Source organism: Antrostomus carolinensis, unplaced genomic scaffold (assembly GCF_000700745.2).
Source record: "Antrostomus carolinensis isolate BGI_N321 unplaced genomic scaffold, ASM70074v2 scaffold1787, whole genome shotgun sequence".
In the NCBI taxonomy this organism is placed as follows: Eukaryota; Metazoa; Chordata; class Aves; order Caprimulgiformes; family Caprimulgidae; genus Antrostomus; species Antrostomus carolinensis.
The window spans coordinates 49,240-70,056 of NW_010329477.1; the positions used below are offsets into that span (position 1 = coordinate 49,240).

Consider the following 20,817-nt stretch of genomic DNA (forward strand, 5'->3'; position numbering starts at 1 on the left):
GGGGATAGGAGGAAGGTGTTTTTGTTTTTGCCTTTGTTTCTCACCATCTGACACTAATTTTAATGGCAAATAAATTAAATTAGTTTTTCTAAATCAGGTCTGTTGCCCCTGATCGTAAATGGTAAGTGATCTCCCTGTATTTATTTCAACCCATGAGTTTTTCTATCTTATTTTCTCCCGCTGTCCTGCTGAGGAGGAAGTGGAGTGAGAGAGCAGCTGGGTTGGCCTCTGGCAGGCAAGATCAAACATAACATATAAAGAAACTGGTGTGAAAGACGACAGAAAAAATGTGAGAATGATTACAATACCAGCCTAAGGAGTAATATCACTTTTCTGTAAGACAGTCATCTTCAACCAAATCATATCCAGCAAGCCTATCCCATCTCAAGATGGGAACTAAATCTCAGCGTTCTTGGCAGGTATGTCTTCTTTTTTTTTTTCCCTTTTTTTTTTTCTTTTTTCCTTATTTGTTTGGTTTGTTTTATTTTGATGAATTCACAATACTTCTTTCACACAACTTGCAGATTGTTTTGTTGGCTTTGTCTCTCAAAGATTCTATGTCTGGAACAATGAACAAGGGATAGCTGTTTACTGAATGTGTTGAATTTGCCAGGCTTTATGAGTGCTATAGCATGGGCATTAATTTTATTTTTTCCCTTTTCTTTGCTTAGTTGTACATTTGAGTCTTCAAGCTTAAGCACCTTGACAACGCATCTGTGATGGATGGAGTCCTAATGTAAGCACAGAAAAATATAGAAGGCTAATTGTGAAGATAACCTAAGAGAAGACAAAGCTAGACTAACTCTGTGTAAGTAGTGTCTTTGTGTGTGTATATTTGTGTTTGCGTTTGTATACATGTATGTGCATGTAAGAATGTAAAGTCCAAAAAGGAAAACTGAATTGGAGAGAGCATCGCTCCATATCTAAGACAGTATAACTCAGTGTCAGAACCGAGTCCTACTAACACAGATTTTCAGAACTTATGAGGAGTGAGACATAAATTTTAAAAAGCATTTGAAATGAAAACACTTTTCTGAATTATGTTTAAAATGCTTTCTATCTTTTTGTGCTTTTCAGTCTTTGAAAGAGCCCCTCTGGTGTAATTAGGTCTCCTAGCACAATACCAGTATGCATTGCAAAGCTTCAGCAAATAGGCTGCAGGAGATATTGCTGTAGTGCAAAAGAGGCCTTCCACTAGAGGAGATAGGGACAAATTTTGCTACCTTTTCATGCAAAGTCATACTCTTGTTCCTACTTGGATCCTTTGGTTGATGTGAATTAAAACAGCTTCTGCTAGTCAGAAGAATATATCTGCATCTATATGAAAATGCTATTTTACTGATTACTTTTTCTGTAACCTTCATTTTGGACAGCAATCTCCATCTTGGGTGAAGAAAATGAGCAGATTATATTGTTAGTATAGTATATTTCAAAATTCCAATTTTTTTATTCTGGATCAAAAAATGAGAGATAGTGATTTAAACATCCTTCAGAACTATTAAATTTATTTCCCAAAGGGAATTCTGTAACTTTAAAATGCATTTTGAGTTTGATTCTGACATTTTAAATAAAAATAGGATTTCAGAATAATTCAAAATTTTTATTTTAAGAAAAAGAAGATGTTTGGTTTAGACTTTGGCCTTCTAATATAATGTTTTCAAAAAGTATTTTGGAAATTAAAAAATCTGAAAATGCTGAAATAGAATGTTTTTTACATTATCAGACAGCTTCCTTTCTATATTTTCCCATCAACTTCTGTCAAAATTGTCAATCATTGAATAGTTATTATTTTTACAGAGGGCTTTTGTGTGTGTGTGTATCTAGCTCTGTTTAAGAGAGGGATCCACTCAAAGTAGAAAGGCTGTTTCATTTTCAGAAATAGAAGACCAGCTGGGGTAAGTGGAGAGGCAGGAAGGACTTCATATCCCTAAAGGAGAAGCTCTTGTGCTTGCTTCCTGTTTTCAAGCACAATGAAAATCTGCTGTTCATCAAGTTTATTCATAGAGGAAAGATTTTAGAAGTGGATTACTATTACAAGCTGAAAAGATGTAGAGACCTCAGAAAAACCTCCGGAGTCAAAATTAGGATTAATTAGTTAATTAATTAATTTATTTATTTTGCTAAAAGCCTAAAGAAGGTAAGTGGACAGATAGTTTGCTCAGACAGCATGGCTCCATGGATTATTTTCATACAGACATACTATAGAGATGTCCCTGCTGAAGATACGCGTGAAATTTTAAGTGAGCTACAGAAATATCGAGAGGTATTAAACTGTTTCTGTTTTTGAGACCAGGTTGTTCTCTCTGGATAGCAGTCTATGCTTAGGCAGTGAACGGGAGAAATTGTGAACTAGGAGCAGGGATATGTCAGTATCCAAGCCTAAAATGTTTAGGAACATGTAGAATTCACCACCAAGGATCTCATTATCACATCAGTTGGACATCTATACAAAGGGCAGGGCTAAATAAGGTTGAGGTATAACTCTTATGTTTTGACTGGAAAACAAACCCACCGAGAAAGCTGAAAGAATAGAGAACTGCAAAGTGAACTTTGCTCCTTTGTACATGACCACAATTTAGTGGAGATTTCACTAGACTGATTTCTCTTTGATGTAGAAAAGGCCAGAAGGTTGTTAACATGAAAGATTTGTAAGAGCAAAGGAAAAGGAAGAATAAAGGCAGAAAAGGAGCAAGTGTCAACAGGTAAATAGATAAATGATCCAAGCTAGAGGAGGAATAAATGGTCATGACTGAGAAAAACAAATAAAGCCAACTTAGAACAAATGAGGAACCTCAGGAACCAGACTCAAATGAGCAATAACATGACACTGGAAAATTAAGAAGGAACTTAAAATGTCCAGCCATATGTCTTGAACAGAAATATATAAAGAAGAAAAAAGAGACAGGGCAAAAAGGCGGCATAAAACAGGAGATGCAATATTTCCTAAATTACATTTTACCAAGTTGACGATTTTTAATACTCTCCCATATAGGTATGAGGTGAAACTTAATTTCACTTGAAAATGTGCTGTCTCTTATTTTTGTGTATATAGTCCCATATAATGGCTGATTGGGAAATCAGATGATGTTCTAGCTCCTGTAGATGAGTACTGAACCTTTCTTTTGTCTACCCACTGATCTCCCATCCAGAAATCACAAACTTTGCACTACTGTGCTGGACATGAACAGTCACTGCAATCCCTGCTAATGTAGCTAAAAAAAAAAAATAATTATTAGAGATGCAAGAAACCAAGCTCTGCTGCGTCATATAGTCCTACTTCTTCCCGCAGAACTACCTTTTCCTCTCCATTTCAGTCCATACCAGTAAAAACAGATTAACATTACCACCCATTACAGAAATATGAGATTCTATTTTTATGCAGTCTACCACCAAACCATGTCTCCAAAGCACCACATCTATGCATCTTTTAAATACCTCCAGGAATGTTGACTCAACCACTTCCCTGGACAGCCCGTTCCAGTGTTTGATAACCCTTTTTGTGAATAAATTTTTCCTAATATCCAGTCTGAACATCCCCTGATACAACTTGAGGCCATTTCCTCTTGTCCTCTCACTTGTTACTTGGGAGAAGAGACCATCCCCCACCTCTTTACACTCTCCTTTCAGGTAGTTGTAGAGAGCAATAAGGTCTCCCCTCAGCCTCCTGTTCCCCGGGCTAAACAACCCCAGTTCCCTCAGCCGCTCCTCAGAAGACTTTTTCTCTAGACCCTTCACCAGCTTCATTGTCCTTCTCTGGATGTGCTTCAGCACCTCAATGTCTTTCTTGTACTGAACACAGTATTTGAGGTGTCACCTCACCAGTGCCAAGTACAGGGGTAAGATAACTTCCCTAGTCCTGCTGACCACACTATTTCGGTACAGGCCAGGGTGCCATTGGCCTTCTTGGCCACCTGGGCACACTGCTGGCTCATATTCAACCACAGCTTGACCAGCACCCCCAGGGCCTTTTCTGCTGGGCAGCTCTCCAGCCACTTCTCCCCAAGCCTGTAGCATTGCATGGGGTTGTTTTGACCCAATTGCAGGACTCAACATATGTACAAAACATATATATGTTCTATAAACATAGTGGGGAATTAATTCTTAGAATTTTTTGTGTGATGTGTTTTGATGCTTTTCAGTTTTATTCAATGCTTCCTTTTCCATGACAAAATGAAGTAATATTTTAGATTGTGTTATCAGATCTTGCATTAAAGAAGTAAGTACGTGCTAATGATTGTCGAACCACATAGAAAGATGCAATGTGACTAAACTACTCTGTCTTTAATCTTCCTTGGTGGGGTAGAAGCTTTTGCCAGTGAATACAATACTTACACCATTGTAAAATAAAGTCTGAAATTGATCTGGAAAAGAATGGCTAAAGCTGAACAAAGCCTCTAGCCCTCGCCCTCCCACTGTTCAATACCTTGATACAGTAACTTTAGTTTTCCTTTGGCAGTAATTGTAACTGTGAAGTGAATCAGATACCCTGCACGAGAATCTGAAAAGCATTATGGATGCAATAACAAGTGAGAAACATTAAAAAGAATAAGAAATATTTTTAAGTATTGGTGGGTGAACAACTCTGTATGTTTATTCTTTTGGGAAGCTTCTTTTTCCCCTTCTTGATGCAAAGAAAGTCACTTCTGAAACGGTAATACTGGTGCCATCAAATGGCAATGATAAGATAGGGAAAAGAGTAGTCAGACTCTTTCAAGTGTTAATGTTGACTAGCTTTTACATTGCATTTCCTGGTGACTTGAGTTACAGTATAAAGTGATCTGCCATCCATAATAAATGAACTGCAGCTTGAAAGTCTTTTTCATTTTTTTTCAACATGCTGTACATATTTACAATTAGAAAACATACCTCTTTTAGGCAGAGCAAGTATCTGCAGTCTATGTTCATAAAGAAATTAAAAACAAAAATCAAAAGAATGTTTCACAAAATTATCCTCAAAAATTTTGATTCAAAATAATGATAAAACTTGTGGGTAATGTTTCTGGGCCTTGAGCTGCTATGCATATGGTAAGGCTGTTCCAACTAAAACTATGAAATTAAATCAATATGTTGAATGAACAACAAGTAATTCCATAATATGGCAGTTATTTACCTTTCTCTGAATACAATGCTTTTACAGAATATGTGGAAACAGGACAGCTTTACAGACTGACAGCTGCCATCCGTGGAAGTCAGTCACAGCAACTCTACCACTTAAGAATCCTTATGATTTGTTTCCCTTTCAAAAATGAGAGCTGGTGATCTTGGCCCTTTGCCCCATCACCTCATCTTAATTTCTGGAATACTCCAAAAAAGAGAAACACCTTTTGACTGGTTTTATGAAAAACTTAGGAAGAGCTTGTCCCCGTTGATCCTATTAGGAGAAGTAGTAGTTTGTAAAGGCTGCAACATGGTTATCTGTTGATTAAAATCCCAATTCCTAGCCAACAGTTCCAACCAAGTTTTTAGTACTATTTATAATTTTTAATTTATAAAATAATGTGATAATCATAGGAATGTTACTCTCAGGCCCTTTGTTCACGTAGCACAGCTTTAAGAAGCTTTCTGCTTTGCCCTTTTCTCAAAAGTTGCCTGGGATCCTCCATACAATATCTAAAGGAAAAGTTCACTTAGAGCAAAAAAGCAAGATTAAAAGAAAGAGTTTTCAATAATTGCCACTTTTTAGGACTAAACTTTGAGTTTCTGATATACATACCTGTACAGTTCTGTATTTTCAATGCAAGACAGAAAGGTTTATGATTTTTTTGAGAAGGAACAAGTTAGCTTTTCTGTATCTATTTTTCATTTGCTCTCTTATTTTGAGTTCAGCTTTTGTATCTTTTTATTAGAGTTTGGAGAATCTCTTTACTATGGAGTTTTATCTCTGACAGTGACATAGAACCTCACTCTCATTTGCATCTTCAAAATTCTTCTGTAATACAAGTAAATAGAAATCTTAACAGAATTTCTACTTTTTTCCAGCTCTGTGAACAGGTGCAATTTAAAACCATATGTGAATCTCTATTATGACCGTGAGACTGTGGTATATTATTATTAAGACAACAGGCTGGTCTCATATTTATTTCATCTGGGGGCATTGTTATAATCTGTGAGAACTCCTGTTTAGATGGTGACAAAGTCTCTCTCTTTAAACATTAATACAGCTGTGGGAAATATTCATTTTCTATGAAAATACAGTAAATTAAGGTATTATTGGTAAACTCAAATTTACATTAGTTCATAACATGATTCATGAAATCCTCTTGTTTCTGTCACCTGCCTGCTGATGGGAAGTAGTGAATGAATTCCTTGTTTTGCTTTGCTTGCACACACAGCTTCTGCTTTACTTATTAAACTGCCTTTTACTCAACCCACAAGTTTTGTCACTTTTGGTCTTCTGATTCTCTCCCCACCCCATTGAGGAAGGGCAGTGAGCAAGTGGCTGTGTGATGTTTAGTTGCCGGTTGAAGTTAAACCACAACAATGTCATATTATATTTCTGTAATATATATAAACTTACGTATCTATTTTATATACATATGCACATATATATATGGGCACATTTTAAGAGAGAAATGTACTTATTTAACAATATTGTATCCATTATGGGCAGGCATTCATAATCCTTCCATCTCAGTAGAGAGCCATTTGATGGCCTCTTTTAGAGAGAACATTGGACTACTTTTGGAGGAGTAATGTTCCTTTCCTGAGCTTGCTGCTCTTAGGCTGGTGGTATGTTGCAGCTAATCATTTGTAGAATGCAGTCCTAATCATTCAGATTCACATGGGATGAAGCTTTTTTTTCTCAGTAGTTCTACTAAAACTGAGGGTTAGGGGTGGAGGAGGATAGCTCATGAAACGAGGTACACAGGATAAATAAAGAGTCTGGACCTTTGTTTTGTGACAGTTTGATCTGTTTGATGAGACTGTTACCTCTTTGGAAGACTGAAAATTATGTCAAAGCACCTTTATCTACTTTTTCCTCTGTGTGACACTTAATTACTTTAAGTTATATTATATTAGAAAAAAAAGTTGTGTTTTATCTTACCCCCAGCTATGATCCATTGTATCTTATTTACACATTTTGGAAATACTTAGAAGTTGTAGAGAAATCTCATGAAAAAAGAAAAAAAACAAACCACCCTGCCTTTGTATTTTAAGTTCAGAATAGATGTATGCATGTGTTAGCAGGTTTTAAAAAAATAAAGCTGACGTTTTACACTCAGCTGCATAACATTAGGAACTAAAATGTATATTCAGGCATTCAGAAAGCTAGCTGTGCTTTCAAAAACAACAGAAAAGATTCTGTACTAAGAAGATTAGACTAAGAAAGCATCCCAGATGTGCTTTGATTTAACAGAATAAAAAAAATAAATAATACTTCTCAATATAATTTGTAAATTTCTTTTATGTTTACGTATAACTAAGTTTCAAACAGCTTTAACTTATATCTAGTTAATTACAATTCGTAACTTAGATCAGTGTGTCCAGTCTTCCCAACCTACTACAGATCAAACGTTTGAGAAATCCCATTCTCCAAACTAATTTAAATGATGATTTTTTTTTTCAGACACCTGAGACGACACAAGTAACTTAACTACATAGTGTCAAGAAAGAACCCTGTGTATTAGCATAATATAAATAGAGACTAGTTAGCACTTTAAGAGCAAGATCTGCCCTTAGACAACAGATTACCTCCTCTCCACTATTAATTTGCTTATTTTAATATCTGCCATGTTTTATTTTTAATAAAGAAAATAACATATGCATGTCTCTACTTGACATGTTCCTTCTGATAAACACACAGGTGTTCCTAGTATTAGTAATGTTAATTAGTCCCACTATTCCAGTCCTTAGTTCCACAAGTTCAATTGCCACAGGCTCCAATATGGTCACATAAATATGAGAAGGGGATCATTGCACCTGTTATACTATTGCCTGTCTTAAAAGAAGCAAACTTATTTGGTGTCTGGTAGCTGCAAGAGCTCATAAGGGAATAAATTAGATGCCTGCAAACTGTCATCGTGCATAGGAGCTCAGTATTTACTGTGGCTCTGGAAACAGGTTGCACATGGCTGTGAATTGTAACACATGTTTAAATCAAAGGATGTATAAAGGGTGCATGTTCATATCAAGAGGTATATATACTAGCTGAAGCAACATGGTTCCTTAATATTTTTATAATGTCAATGAGATTTTTACTTTTTAGATGTGAAGCCATAAAAGATGAAAAGACTTTGGTTTAACATCCTATCTGAAGGACAGCATCTCTAACAATGCAGAACATAACCCATTGTACTGCACTGCAGTGTGAGTAAAAGTGCTGATGTAAAGAATTCAGACCCATTATGCTTTTGTTCAGAGATTATAGTGGTATAGCTGAAAATCTACTTAAATAAAAGGAATGAAAATGGATACATCAGACAAATTTTAGTGTAAGTATGATACAGGCACTCTTAATGTTAATTTCAAGCTCTAGTCTAGAGAGGTCCAGACCTTTGGGGTTTTAGTTTGGGATTTTTTTCAATGTACACAGATATTGGGAAATAGTAAATTTGTTGCAATAAATTAGCCAGGCAAACAGTATTGCAGTGAATCATTGCAGAGAGACATAAAGGGGAGCCACATTTAACATAGCCCAGGCCTGAAAATTCCACTTGGCAAGAAGAGTGTCACTCCAAGGGTGTTCTGATGTCCATGGCTGCAGTAGACGAACATCTTTCTACATACCTATGGAGTAGAGCTGTTTTAGTCTTCCCCTAACTGGTGGGAAATTGAGACATACAGAAATTAAATGAGTTTGTGGTCACCTTAAAACTGCATCTCCAAAGTTTAGGTCAACCCGTTTACAAAGCCTGAAGCCCCATGTAGTGTTTTAAAAGTCATCCATCCTGCTTACCAATTGCTGCATTTGAACTGCTGTCATTTCTTCCTATGAGAAATAGTTTGGACCAGCATGTGATAAAGGTGAAGGTTTATGGGAGTTCAGAGGTCACAAACTTCTAACAATGAGTTGACAGTGGCTCAATTCCCACGTGCCAGAAATACAGAAATTATTTACACCTTCCTGTGTTTACAGCAAGTGCCAGCTAACTTTACTTGTTGACGGCAATTCTACAAATCCTCAATTTCTTCTAGCAACAAGAGTGAGTGGTTATTCACAGAGGGTGAATAGATGATTCTAATTTTCCCATAGTGCTGCCTCAGATTTGTGGTGTCTTAATAAGAAACCAAACTTCTCCCGCAAAAAAACCTCAAACAAAAAAACCTCCCAAAAAAACAAATCAGATAAAACGAGAAAGGAAATGACAAGTCCTGTTTAGAAGATACGAGAATTTTGTAGCTGAGGAAAAATGAATATGTCAAGTGATTTTCAGCTGAGGTTAGCTACTGCTGAATGAAACAGTCTGTCCTGCTTTTACCTGCTATACTTTGCATGCTTCTGTCACTTCCCTAGCACCAGCTCTGGCATCTAACCTCATGTGATCTGACCCAGGGAGCAAAAGTATCAGAAAAAGAATATTGACCTTGAGCAATCAATTTTTCTGATGATTTAGCTCCTTAAACTTTCTTCTTTTGGGTTTAGAGGGACAGTGGGTAAGGCATAAGACAGCACGACAAGGAACAGAAAGACCTAAAGAATCAAAAAAAAGAGCCATTCCTTTTGACTGTAGCTTGAGATCTACTTATCTGTAATGTTAAAATATTCTGTGAATCTTAAATTTGGGAATGATTTGAATTCTTCAGTAACACTGGTTTGAATCTTGGTAAGACAGACTTTTGTCCCTCATTTTTCTGAATGTGCAATGTCTCTCGATTCTTTCAAGTGTGACATAAATATATTCTGCATAAATTTTAAATGAACTATGGTATTTTTGATGACTTATGAGGAATTTCCCAAATGTGAATGTGATTTATTTATTTAAGTTTCCACTTTACCTTCATATATATTTATATACACATATATATATATATATATGTTTTCATGTGATTGCTTGTATTAGTTTTTAAAGTGTTTATCTTTTCTTCAGTAAGTAACAAAAAATAATGCAGTATCACTAGTGGATAAAATTATTTATGTAAAGATAAAATTAACAAAGCTCTGAAGGAGAAAAAAATAATATATAAATTCAGTCTTCACTTTTACTTTACTTTTCATATAATTTGTTTGGATGTTGAGTAGAGCTGTACAATGATAATAATATCAAAATATTATTGTTAAAAATTAGTCCCACCACTTGTTTGGATCCTAAAAGGAAAGAAACTATTACTTTTCATTTGCATCACTGTGCATGGGGTTCTTTTTGTTTCTTGAAATCACATAATTATTTGAGAGTGTTTTAAACTCATAGATTTTCCTCTGAGGATGGTTTCATTCTGCTTCTTGAGGAGACAAAACATTTGTATTACAGGTGTTTTTGTTTATCTTAGGGCAAAAATAGTAGTTGTAAATGGACATTTAAATTTTGCAGAAATTATATATATTAATCATGTAATAAAACCCATGCAGGGAGATCCTAACATTTACATAACATCCAACTTGGAGTCAGTGGAACTGAATGAATTAAAAATAACCTGTTTACAGTATCAGAGGGCTAGCAAGTAAGTTACTTGCAGTGTATACCTCCTTTCTGCTGGGAAAATGCTATCCATATTATATACATAACTATGCAAATGATAGAATAATTTAAGGGGGAAAAAAAACCCATGATCTGAATAAGATTCCTTTGGTGTTTGTATTGGGTTTGCGTGGCAAGGTTTTAGTAGCGGGGGGGGACATGGGGTGGCTTCTGTGAGAAGCTGCCAGAAGGTTTCCCCATGTCCGACCCAACAGAGTGGGCTTTGGTGGGCATCTGGCCTCTAGCCAGGGTCAACCCACCACAGTCTTTTTTGGGCTGCAGTGGTTTTCTTTCTTTAACTGAAAATACAAAGTCTTAAAACACCCCCTCATAATCTTCTGAAAAACTTCTGACTCATGCCAAATACAAAATATTTATAAAGCATTCTATATACTTTCCTAATAAAAACGTAGTGCAAGCCTATTGTAAATAAAAATGTTATGCATGTGTCTAACAGAATGGACGTCTAAAACTGAAAAAACCTCAAATTACCCAAAATTTATTGGAAAACTAGATTTATTTAAACTAGATTTATATTTTTAACTGTTTAACAAAAAGAGATTTCTGTCTTTTTCAAATTGATGGTTTATTTTAAGAAAGTATTATGAAGCATTGAACTCCTATTTTATATTTTTGTCTTTATTTTGTTGGGTTTTTTTCCATTATAAAGACTTGTATAAAAATTATAAAGAAAACAAATTTTAAAAGGATATAAATACTGAATTTAAACTCTATACAGATTCTGACAGTTATAGAGGTTCTAAAATTCTTTACTTATAGTGGCAAATGCAAATACAAATATAGGAAGTATTCTGGCTACAGGATTTTTGCCATCATGCTTAATTTGACTGAAAGGAATTCTGATTCTAGATTTTAACTGCAGAATGTAAAATATGAACTTGTGGATAAAATATTTATTTGAAATATATCTTTCTCTTAAAGCTAACTCAATAATTCATTTTAAAACAGAGTATATGTTAACAAGTAGCATTCTGAAATCTTGCATGTTGGCAAAGTAGTTTTCATAAGCTTGTGGCAAAGTTGAGACTGTCATTCATAGCTTTCTCTTATAAGCATCTGAAACCAGGGAAAATATGCAGAGGAGAAAATGTAATTAAAACTGCTGAGATATGAAAGATGAAAGCTGCCTCCATTTAGTCATTTACACACATCTGTAGATTAATGCTTACTGACATAAGCAAATTAAAAAATAGAAAATGTGATGGTTACTGTATTTGGTTTTGGGGGTTTTTGTTTGTTTGTGTGATTTTGGGGGTTTTTTGTTTTTTACTGTAAGGCCTACTTGTTCTTGTAAGAATTTCCTGTGCAAAACAACAAACTGTTCTTCAGTATTATGTGTTTATGATTATGTGATGCTGAAAAAGTGATGTAGCTAAAACTGAGTATCAGAATGCCGTCTTACTTAAATCCAACAGTAGTTGTGATGCTTGTAGATTCCCAAGAGATACTATAGAATATAGATAATGGAACTTCTAACGTAATCATTGTGCAATTGAAGTTGCAGTATATACTAATGCACTCACAGACAATTGCATACTAATAAGACCACTAGTATTAATACTTATTACTCAGTGTGTTTTACTGCAATTGTATCTCTCTTTTTTTCTTTTTTGTTGAACACAAGGCATGTTTAAGCATGCTGTAATCCTGTATGCCCAAGTTGAAAGTGGCCATATCTATACTTCATATATAATATCCTTATATCAAAATTTGCTATTCAGCTAAAGGAAAACTCTTTTATCCTGACTGTATACAATAAAAGTAATTTAATGAAAAAATTGTAAATTTTAAATTTAGCCATTTAAAATATGGCCCTCTATACTTATACATTATATAAATCTCATAATGCAGAAATACTGAACCAGGAGTTGCCTTTGTTTGGATCTGTAAAATCTAGAGTAGCAGTTAAGTATGAAGAAATGAATGCAAAGTTAAATTAGGCATTATCCCTTCTATTAATAGGATCAATTCAAAGATTAAAAATACCTTGTGAAATACTCATCAGCTGCATGCTAAAGATGTTTAATGAGAAAAAATGGTTAGCCTTACTCATTAAAATTAGCAAGGCAGGTACAAGAGGATGTAATAATATTGACACAGGAGTCAAAAGGGATTGAACTCCACAGGACTTTGCCGTGATTGAGAGACGGGGCACAGCTTGATGCAAGCAAAAGCCGTTTATTACAGTTACCTACATACATTTATACTTATCAGAAGACAGCGTGTTTTAAACTGATTGGTGTTTTCAGCATCGTGTTACAGGCTCATTGGTCTACATTTCACACTGGGCACACACAGATTGGTCAGTATCAAAATGTCCCCTTAAAACATCTACCTCCCCTTACTACATTAGCCTCCAATACACAAGAACAATACACAACACAATCCCTTTAACAGGATGGCTGCGTAACCTCACAATCCTGATATGGACAGAAGGTCAGCACAACCCGCTCCTTCTAAAGTTCTTATCTTATCCTTCCCAAGGCCTGTAGCCGACAAGCTCCAGCACATCTCCTCCAATTAATTTAGCAGTGCCACGAGTTTTGCTGAGATCAGCCAAATACTGTCCCACAGACATCTCATTGCTACCTTCCCTTTTTAAAAACTTCTTAATAACTTTATTTATATCTTGAATAAAGTGGTTTTCACAATGAGGTGTAGGGTTAGTTTTGATTTTGTTTTATTTTGTGTTTTTTAAAAATAATCTTTCACTTGGAAAAATACTTGTATCATAGCTTCTATTTGTGTAAGCCTTGAAGACTAAATGAGTAGATTTTAAGTATGGTCAGGGCTATACTTTCCCTTCTACATTAAGAGGAAATTAAAAGCTTAATCTCAAAATGCATAATATGTATTTAGGTTCTCTGAAGTATCCTCTTCCAATAGTTCTAAAATACAACTAAATCAGACTAGGCCATGCTTCAAATCCACTTGCTCTTCGTTGTGACCAAGATTGTGTCTTACAGCTTTGACATCCCATCGATTTAAAATGTTGAGCATCTTTTGTTCCTTTACTTTCTATATTATGTTTTGATTGACCTTTATGGGTCTGTCTAGCATCTTTTTCTCATTTTTTGGAACTGTTTTTTATTGAATCAATTTACCTAGTCTGACATACATCTCAGGATTCTTCCAGTCAATTCTAGCACTCTTTAAAAATAACAGCAGTTATTATCCTCCAGTTCTTCAGTATAGTAGCTGACTTTAATGAGAAATTCTATGATATTGAGTTTTAGAATCTCTTAAACTAACTTTCTCATTTAATTTTTTTTAAGTTAATATCACTGTGAGCATTTAGTGTGATCATTTCCATAAAAGCTATCTGAAATGACACTGCAGTCAGTTCACTTCAGTGGTTTTGATTGCTTCCAGTACTAACTTTGCTGCACAGCATTTTAGATATACCCATGATGCTATTGGAGATGCGACAGGATCCCATTTAGGCATAGCGAGGCTAATTTATATATAGCTTGATGGCTGCAGTGTAGGTATTACAATATAAGATTAACACAAACTAGTGAACAAGTAGGCATTTGTATTCCCCCCCAGGCTTGGATAGGTTGCACTGAAAATCCATGTTACACTTCTACTGTTTTTGCTATCAAACTAGATAAAATGAGTGAGGTCTGCCTATTGATACTGAAAATCACATATTCTGTCAGAGGTATTGACTTATTTTCCCTTGTGTGCTCTAGATCTAGTTATTCCAAGAAAGAGTTAGTAACACAATGAGAAGTATGTAGTATGATATGTCATTTAAATAACAGATACTCGTGCAGCTGGAAACATTGCTAGTCATGATTCCTTTTCAATTAATCAATCTTAGTGACATTTCCCCAAGCTTTCATAAATATCTGCTGTCATATTTGTTGAACTTGGCAAACATAATAAATACAATAGTTAAGAAAAAATTATGTTTTAAGACATGAAATTGGGAGGAAGTGAAGGATGGGAAGAAACTGAGATTTTCCCACTAATTTTGACCTTCTCATCATGAGTACATCTTTTTCTTAAAATGTCTATAGTGTAATAGTATAGTTCTTTCCAGTCAGAAAATTTATTTGGTTAGGTATGCAAGAATCTGTGTATATAGATTTATAACAAATAATGTTAATAATCTTCAGGTAATGCAGGACTACCTTGACTTTTTCATTCGATATAGTCTTACTGAAGATGGTCACCCTGTTCCAGGGATTCTTGCTTTTATTTTACCATTCTTATTTTCTTCCATTTGGACTGCATAAACCAGATAAACCCAAAGCTAGTAGTTCTTAATTAAATTGTATCTAGTGAATGAAGAATAATTACAAGTTCTTAAGTGTCATTTTCATAATTTGTTGGAGATTTTTTCAGTCGATATCCTAGCCACTGTGGAAAGCATGAACCAGGAACTACTTACACGGCCCATTGCCACACTGTATCAGTTTTGAGTTTAATTTCTGTCACTCTCTCTTTTTTATTCTTTTCCTTGCATTTTGTTGTATGTGCTGCCTAGTGCATATTTGCTGGCTTACATTCATATAGCTTTCTTTTGTCTAGATATTTCAAGAACTACACTATCTTCATTCTGTATTTTATGTGTTCTCTTGTGTGCTTTATGAGAAGGTTTACAAAAGTACCACTTGCTCACCTGTAATTTGTATTCTACTTAGCAAGAATCTCACCTTTTCACTCCCCAGGTATTTCCTATAGTTCTGGCATCTGCTTCGTTATCTGGAGGAACAGGACAAAAGGACTCCAAGGAGGAATATATTTGTGTATTCCTTATTTACCTAATATGTGCATCCTAACTGTTGAATTCACATTCTTATGACTGACTTCAGAAATATAGAATTTCTGCTTCTTGAGTGGACTGATCTGGATATGGGTTCTTATACTCTGCTTCTTTAAGAAATTACAAAACTACTTTTACTCATTCAAATTCAAATGCTAATATTTGCCATTCCAGTGTAGTTTTTATATCCCCAAATGCAAATGTCAACTAAACAGAGCAAAGAGTAAGCCAGATGCCTTTTTTTGCCTTAATATTAGAAGCTAGGGGTCTTTTTTACCCATTTAAATAATTTTCCTCTAATTCTTTCTTCACAGTAAAACTCACCTTTACTTGAGTGTTTTATGGACACTTTCTCAGCTTAAAGTACCTAATTATTCTTGTACTATCATCATCCTCATCAAATATAGACTTAAAATTTCACAGGCAGCAGCAAAGCACTGGATCTTATTATTTTATATTTTCTTCATGCTTCTCTATTGACTCTAATGAAGTTAGACTAAACATGGACATCATGCTTTTTTCCTATCTGTTCCTATGGAGTTCATTCCTTACAAATATATTTCAAATTAAATATGACAGGTGCACTGACAACATTTTTCTTCACAGATTATCAGCAAAGTAAATTCTTTTTGAAAGGATTTCTCTATTTTCCATGTATCTTTAAAAGAACGGTTCTTGGACTGTTTGCATTATACACAGTAGTGTAGGCATTCCTTTCTCATGATTATAAAAGAAATTTATGAAATAGAATGAGTCCTCTTCCATTATACTTCTGCTACTGCTCTCAGAGATAATTATTAGCTTCTGGAAATTATTTTGCAAAAATATATATTAGTCATAAATGTTGATTGGTATTTTATTGCCTCTCTTAACAATGTCATCATGCAGGGCTGTTTTTGCAAACCATTATATTAATTAATGATAAGTAAATAACTGTTGAGATTTTGTCAGTTGTTTCCCATAGCTATGTATTTTATGCTTACTCATCAAAGAGATTGCCTCTACTGTAAAAGAATGGAGCACTTAGGTAATCATGATTAACTTTTGATGAACATGTGCTGGTGAATCTATCTATCACTTTTTATTATCTGAACAAAACTCATAGAATTATTTTCCTTTGATGCTATATTTCTCACCTTTCTTCTACTGTCACACCACATTTTTACTTTTAATTGCAGCAGTTGTGAATAGCTGTAAGTTTTTATCCATGAAGAGAAAGATTTTTTGAACAAAAACAATTATTTCTTTTGGGAAGGGGTTCATAGGTTTGGCGTCTTAAAAAAAACCCAAACAGATGAGCCCATATTAAAGAGACCACCACTACCAACTACTAATATTGATAAAGAAAAAATAATTTTAAAAAATCAACCAAACAAACAAAAAAATCCCACCAACGCAAAATTTTAGATATTTGCAGGAACATATTTTTCATCATTTACATACTTACGTGCTTAAAGTTCTTTCTGAATGTATGGAAAGGTTTGATAAAATAGACTTTACAAATACAAAGAGGATACATTTTATGCAAGTGATAGTCTTTGCTTTGGCAAAACTATGCAGCTACTGATAAGAGAACCATATATTCTACATTCCTTGATGGTTCAGGTGAGTTTAAAGGAGTAAAGAGCAACTTAAAGTGTGGAAAAAGGACTAAAAAGTGGATGAAGATGAAACAGATAAGTAAAAGCAGGAGCCAATCATTTACAATACATTACTGACAACAAAAAGTGTTCCATGGGTATTCACAGAAGCTAGTATCAAGGGCCTCAAATAATGAATGACTTACAAGGACAAAATAAACTCAAATCCATTTGTATTTTACATAAGGATAAGTTTTTACCTACCAACTCCAGACATCTCCGGAATACTGGCGGTGTACATGTCCTTGGTGAATTTTGGTTCATTGTCATTGATATCATGGATTTTGATGATAAATTCAGACTCCGGCTCCACTTGTCTTCCAGTTTTTCTGTCTATAGCCTTGGCACGTAGTACATACAGGGACTTTTCTTCTCTGTCCAATTTCTTTGCAGCATGAATATCTCCTGTATTTTCATCTATAATGAACAGACTGCCAGCCCCATCTCCTGTTAATATGTATTTTAAATTTCCATCTCCTTTATCTTGGTCAGTGTGTAGCTTCAGGGAGGTAGAAAAGAAGAATTCTATAAATATACGTATTGTTATTACAGACCAAATTATTCCGTATGTATGAATGTCTGTACAGTCTTGACTGTAATTGGGGTCAGTAGTGGTTATCTTCTATTTCACTGTTGGAAAAACTGCAAATTTGAGACTCAGTCATACACAAAAAAATAGCTCTAAACAAACTCATAAGTACACACAGGGATGTAGAAGATTTTGGAGTAGTATTTAAAATTACGAACTTAAAGCAAAAAATGGTATTTTTTGAATAGTCTGTCCAGAAATTACCAGTAGTCTCCTTTTTGAAAATGACAGGGGGTGTGAAACTCCTGTTTCTATTTGCAAAACAATGTTTGTCTTTCCATGTATTGATTGCTGATAAGGCAACCAGTTACCCTTTAACAACATAAAAGCAATGGATTTTAAGGACTGCAACTTCTGAAATTCCCAACATCATCTATAAATTTTCTGATTTAAGCAACTTGTTTTTCTAGTTTTGATGGATTTTTTTTTTCTTTATCTTTAGGAACATCTTACTTCAGTCAATTACTTCCTTCCTTCTAGTCCTCTCCATTCGGGAGAAATAATTGTCAAGAGCACTAGGAGGTAAATTTTCAAAGCATCAAGTGGGGTTTAACAGTCCTTTTCCTACTACACCTCTTTGTAAGAGTTCAGTCCTGTAAGCTTACAGGCACTGATTAGTTTACAATATAGCACCATTATTAAAAAGTGCCTAAAACCAAAGTCAAAGAAAGCCATTAAAGCTGACCCAGACACTAGAAATTATCACATAATATTCTTTTTCAGAAGTCTATTTCTCTAATTTAATTTACAGGGACCCACAATTCCTTTTTATGAGCATCTGCAGTATATTTTCCTCAAATATATGCTTACAGTCACATCTGGCCACAGATCAGTGACCTGAGTGTTTTTCAAATGTGGATAGAAAGAATATTTTTCCAGCTTTTTTTTTTTTCATTATCATTATTATTGTTTCTTCAAGTAGAAAACAGTACTATATCATCTACTTGAGAAAATATTGTTCAGTATCGGTAAAGGTATTATTCTAGACATTCACTAAAGCCAGATAAATTATTTTATGCCACTTCTTTCCTTGTTTCTGTTTTCCTGCCAGTGTTTATCTTCAAGTTTCATAGCTGAGCCATTGTATCTTTTCATTACTCCACCCGTATGAAGGGTGATTTTGGTGGATTTTGTTAAATTTCTTCACTTTGATTTTTTCCTCTAGTTTAACATTGTAGCCTAACACTACTCACCAAATGTGATCTAATTGTTATGGTCTTCTAGAGGTAAGACTGGATGAGATAACTATGCAAATAGTTTTAACACTTAATATAGTCAGTGTATATCTGTAATAACTATCTGTGAAATTTCTTAAGGATAGCATAAATTGGGTTGAAAGAATTATATACAACATGCATACAGCACTTAGAAAAAAAGTCTCTGCCAACTTGCCAACTCTACAGGTAACACAGAGAAAATAAACTTGAATATTGTATCATCATCTTGATACAGAATGTGGAGCATTATGTAATCCATATACAAAGTTCATTAAAAATATTTTATTCTTATTTTCATATAAAATTCTTATTTTCAGGAAAAAAGCATAGACATGTTTGTGTCAAGTACAAAATATAGCGTATTTCTTTGAGATGGATTATTTTGTCTTGTGCCACATAGCACACTTCCCTGTCCCTAAGAAACAGTGCACATTCATTCTTGTTGAGATATTCCTCACCTTGTGGCATAAATATAACTTTGTCCTCTTTTCTTGAGGTAGAAACTTTTTAAAATATGCCAAGAATCAGATCTCAGGACTGATGACTAGCACCTGAACCTAATTTTCTCATTAAGATAGACCAGCTTTTTTTTGAGTCTTTAAAACATGCAAGTGTCTCCTTTACATCCTCAGCCAGCCAGGGGAGCAGCCAGAGGAGGGGCTGTGTCTGGGAACTTGGTGAGGGATCAGTCCCATGGGTCAGGAGAAGGGAAATCACTGTTGAGTATCCTGATTTCTTAATAATCTTTTGCACACATTTATTTTTCTATAGTCTTCTGTGTGGCTGGCTAAACACATTTTCAACGCAAATTTTTCATGAGGACCTGCAGAGACAAAGACACTGGCAATGGCTATTGGAGTGACAATTTGTGTATCAATGTATGTCTTATAAATATGAGCATATTTATAAAAGCTATTTCAATCTTTTTTCTTTATTTACACAGGAAAAGTGTGTGTCTCAAATTAACCTGTCTATCCAGTTCTGTGAAACTGAGTTTTTATGTGATGTGATAATTGAGAACTTGTTGTTCTCAAAAGAAATCTTGATATAAATTTACATGGGTCCCTATTAATGTAATTTCCAATAAGTAAATGAGTAGGCAAACAACAGATTATCTCAGAGTTCTGTAACGTAATTCTTTTTCCCCTAAATTAAGTACCTTGCTCCTTTGGCTTACTCTTCACTCTCATGTAGCACTCAATATTTATTCAGCAGATGGTGGTTATAGCATATAACTACCTGGTTTCAGGAATTATTTTATTTGATTATGCATTCTTGATGTCCAAGGCTAATCCATAACTTCTCTCAAAACTGATATTATTATACACAGTAAAGAAGATATCAGTATTCTTTGTAGGTGAAAGATATCTCATAAATTATCAAGTTCAGGATTGGTATGGAATGGCAAAAGAAAACAGAGGAAAAAGCAAAAAATGTTGCCTTAGAAAAGAGTTCCTTAAAGGCCCATGTTTAAAAGTACTTGACTGTTTCTTATTAATTCAATTTTAATTTACTAAATTTACTATCAGCTCTGCAGTTGATCTAGATCTCAGCTCTTTATAATAGAGAGTAACTCTTTTCAAGTTAGGCAGGCATATAATCAGTGGAAGAGGGGAAAATCAATAAACACAGTTAACAAATTATATAGTGATATGAATGAATTTTCCCCATTTAGAAATGACAAATTGCCAGACTTCATTTAGATTTAATTGTATTTGCAATTTATTTCTGTACATCTATTGTTGCAGATAAAAAGGGGAAAGAGAGCAAGATGAGCTACTTAAGACTAGTAAGATGGGTATGAATAAATATAATGAAAACATTTATTTGGTTGCCTAAATTCAGTAAAGAGGTATGATCTCTCATGTGGAGAGGGATGAAGGGAAAGGAAGGACAAAGGCACATCAAAGAGAGGTTAGATCCATGTTTAAATTGTGGTAGGTGCTGTACTAATGCTTAC

At 34.5% G+C, this 20,817-nt stretch overlaps 1 protein-coding gene across 1 annotated transcript in view; it reads right to left on the reverse strand.

The window, feature by feature from the left end:
• The window catches only part of LOC104528534 (cadherin-9), a 44,458-nt gene extending 26,914 nt beyond the window's left edge, over positions 1-17,544 (reverse strand). Inside the window, 1 exon segment of the mRNA XM_029086104.1 lies at positions 17,256-17,544. Within this exon segment, the coding sequence (XP_028941937.1) occupies positions 17,256-17,292 (37 nt within the window). The 5' untranslated portion in view covers positions 17,293-17,544.
• Between the last annotated feature and the right edge of the window lie 3,273 nt (positions 17,545-20,817).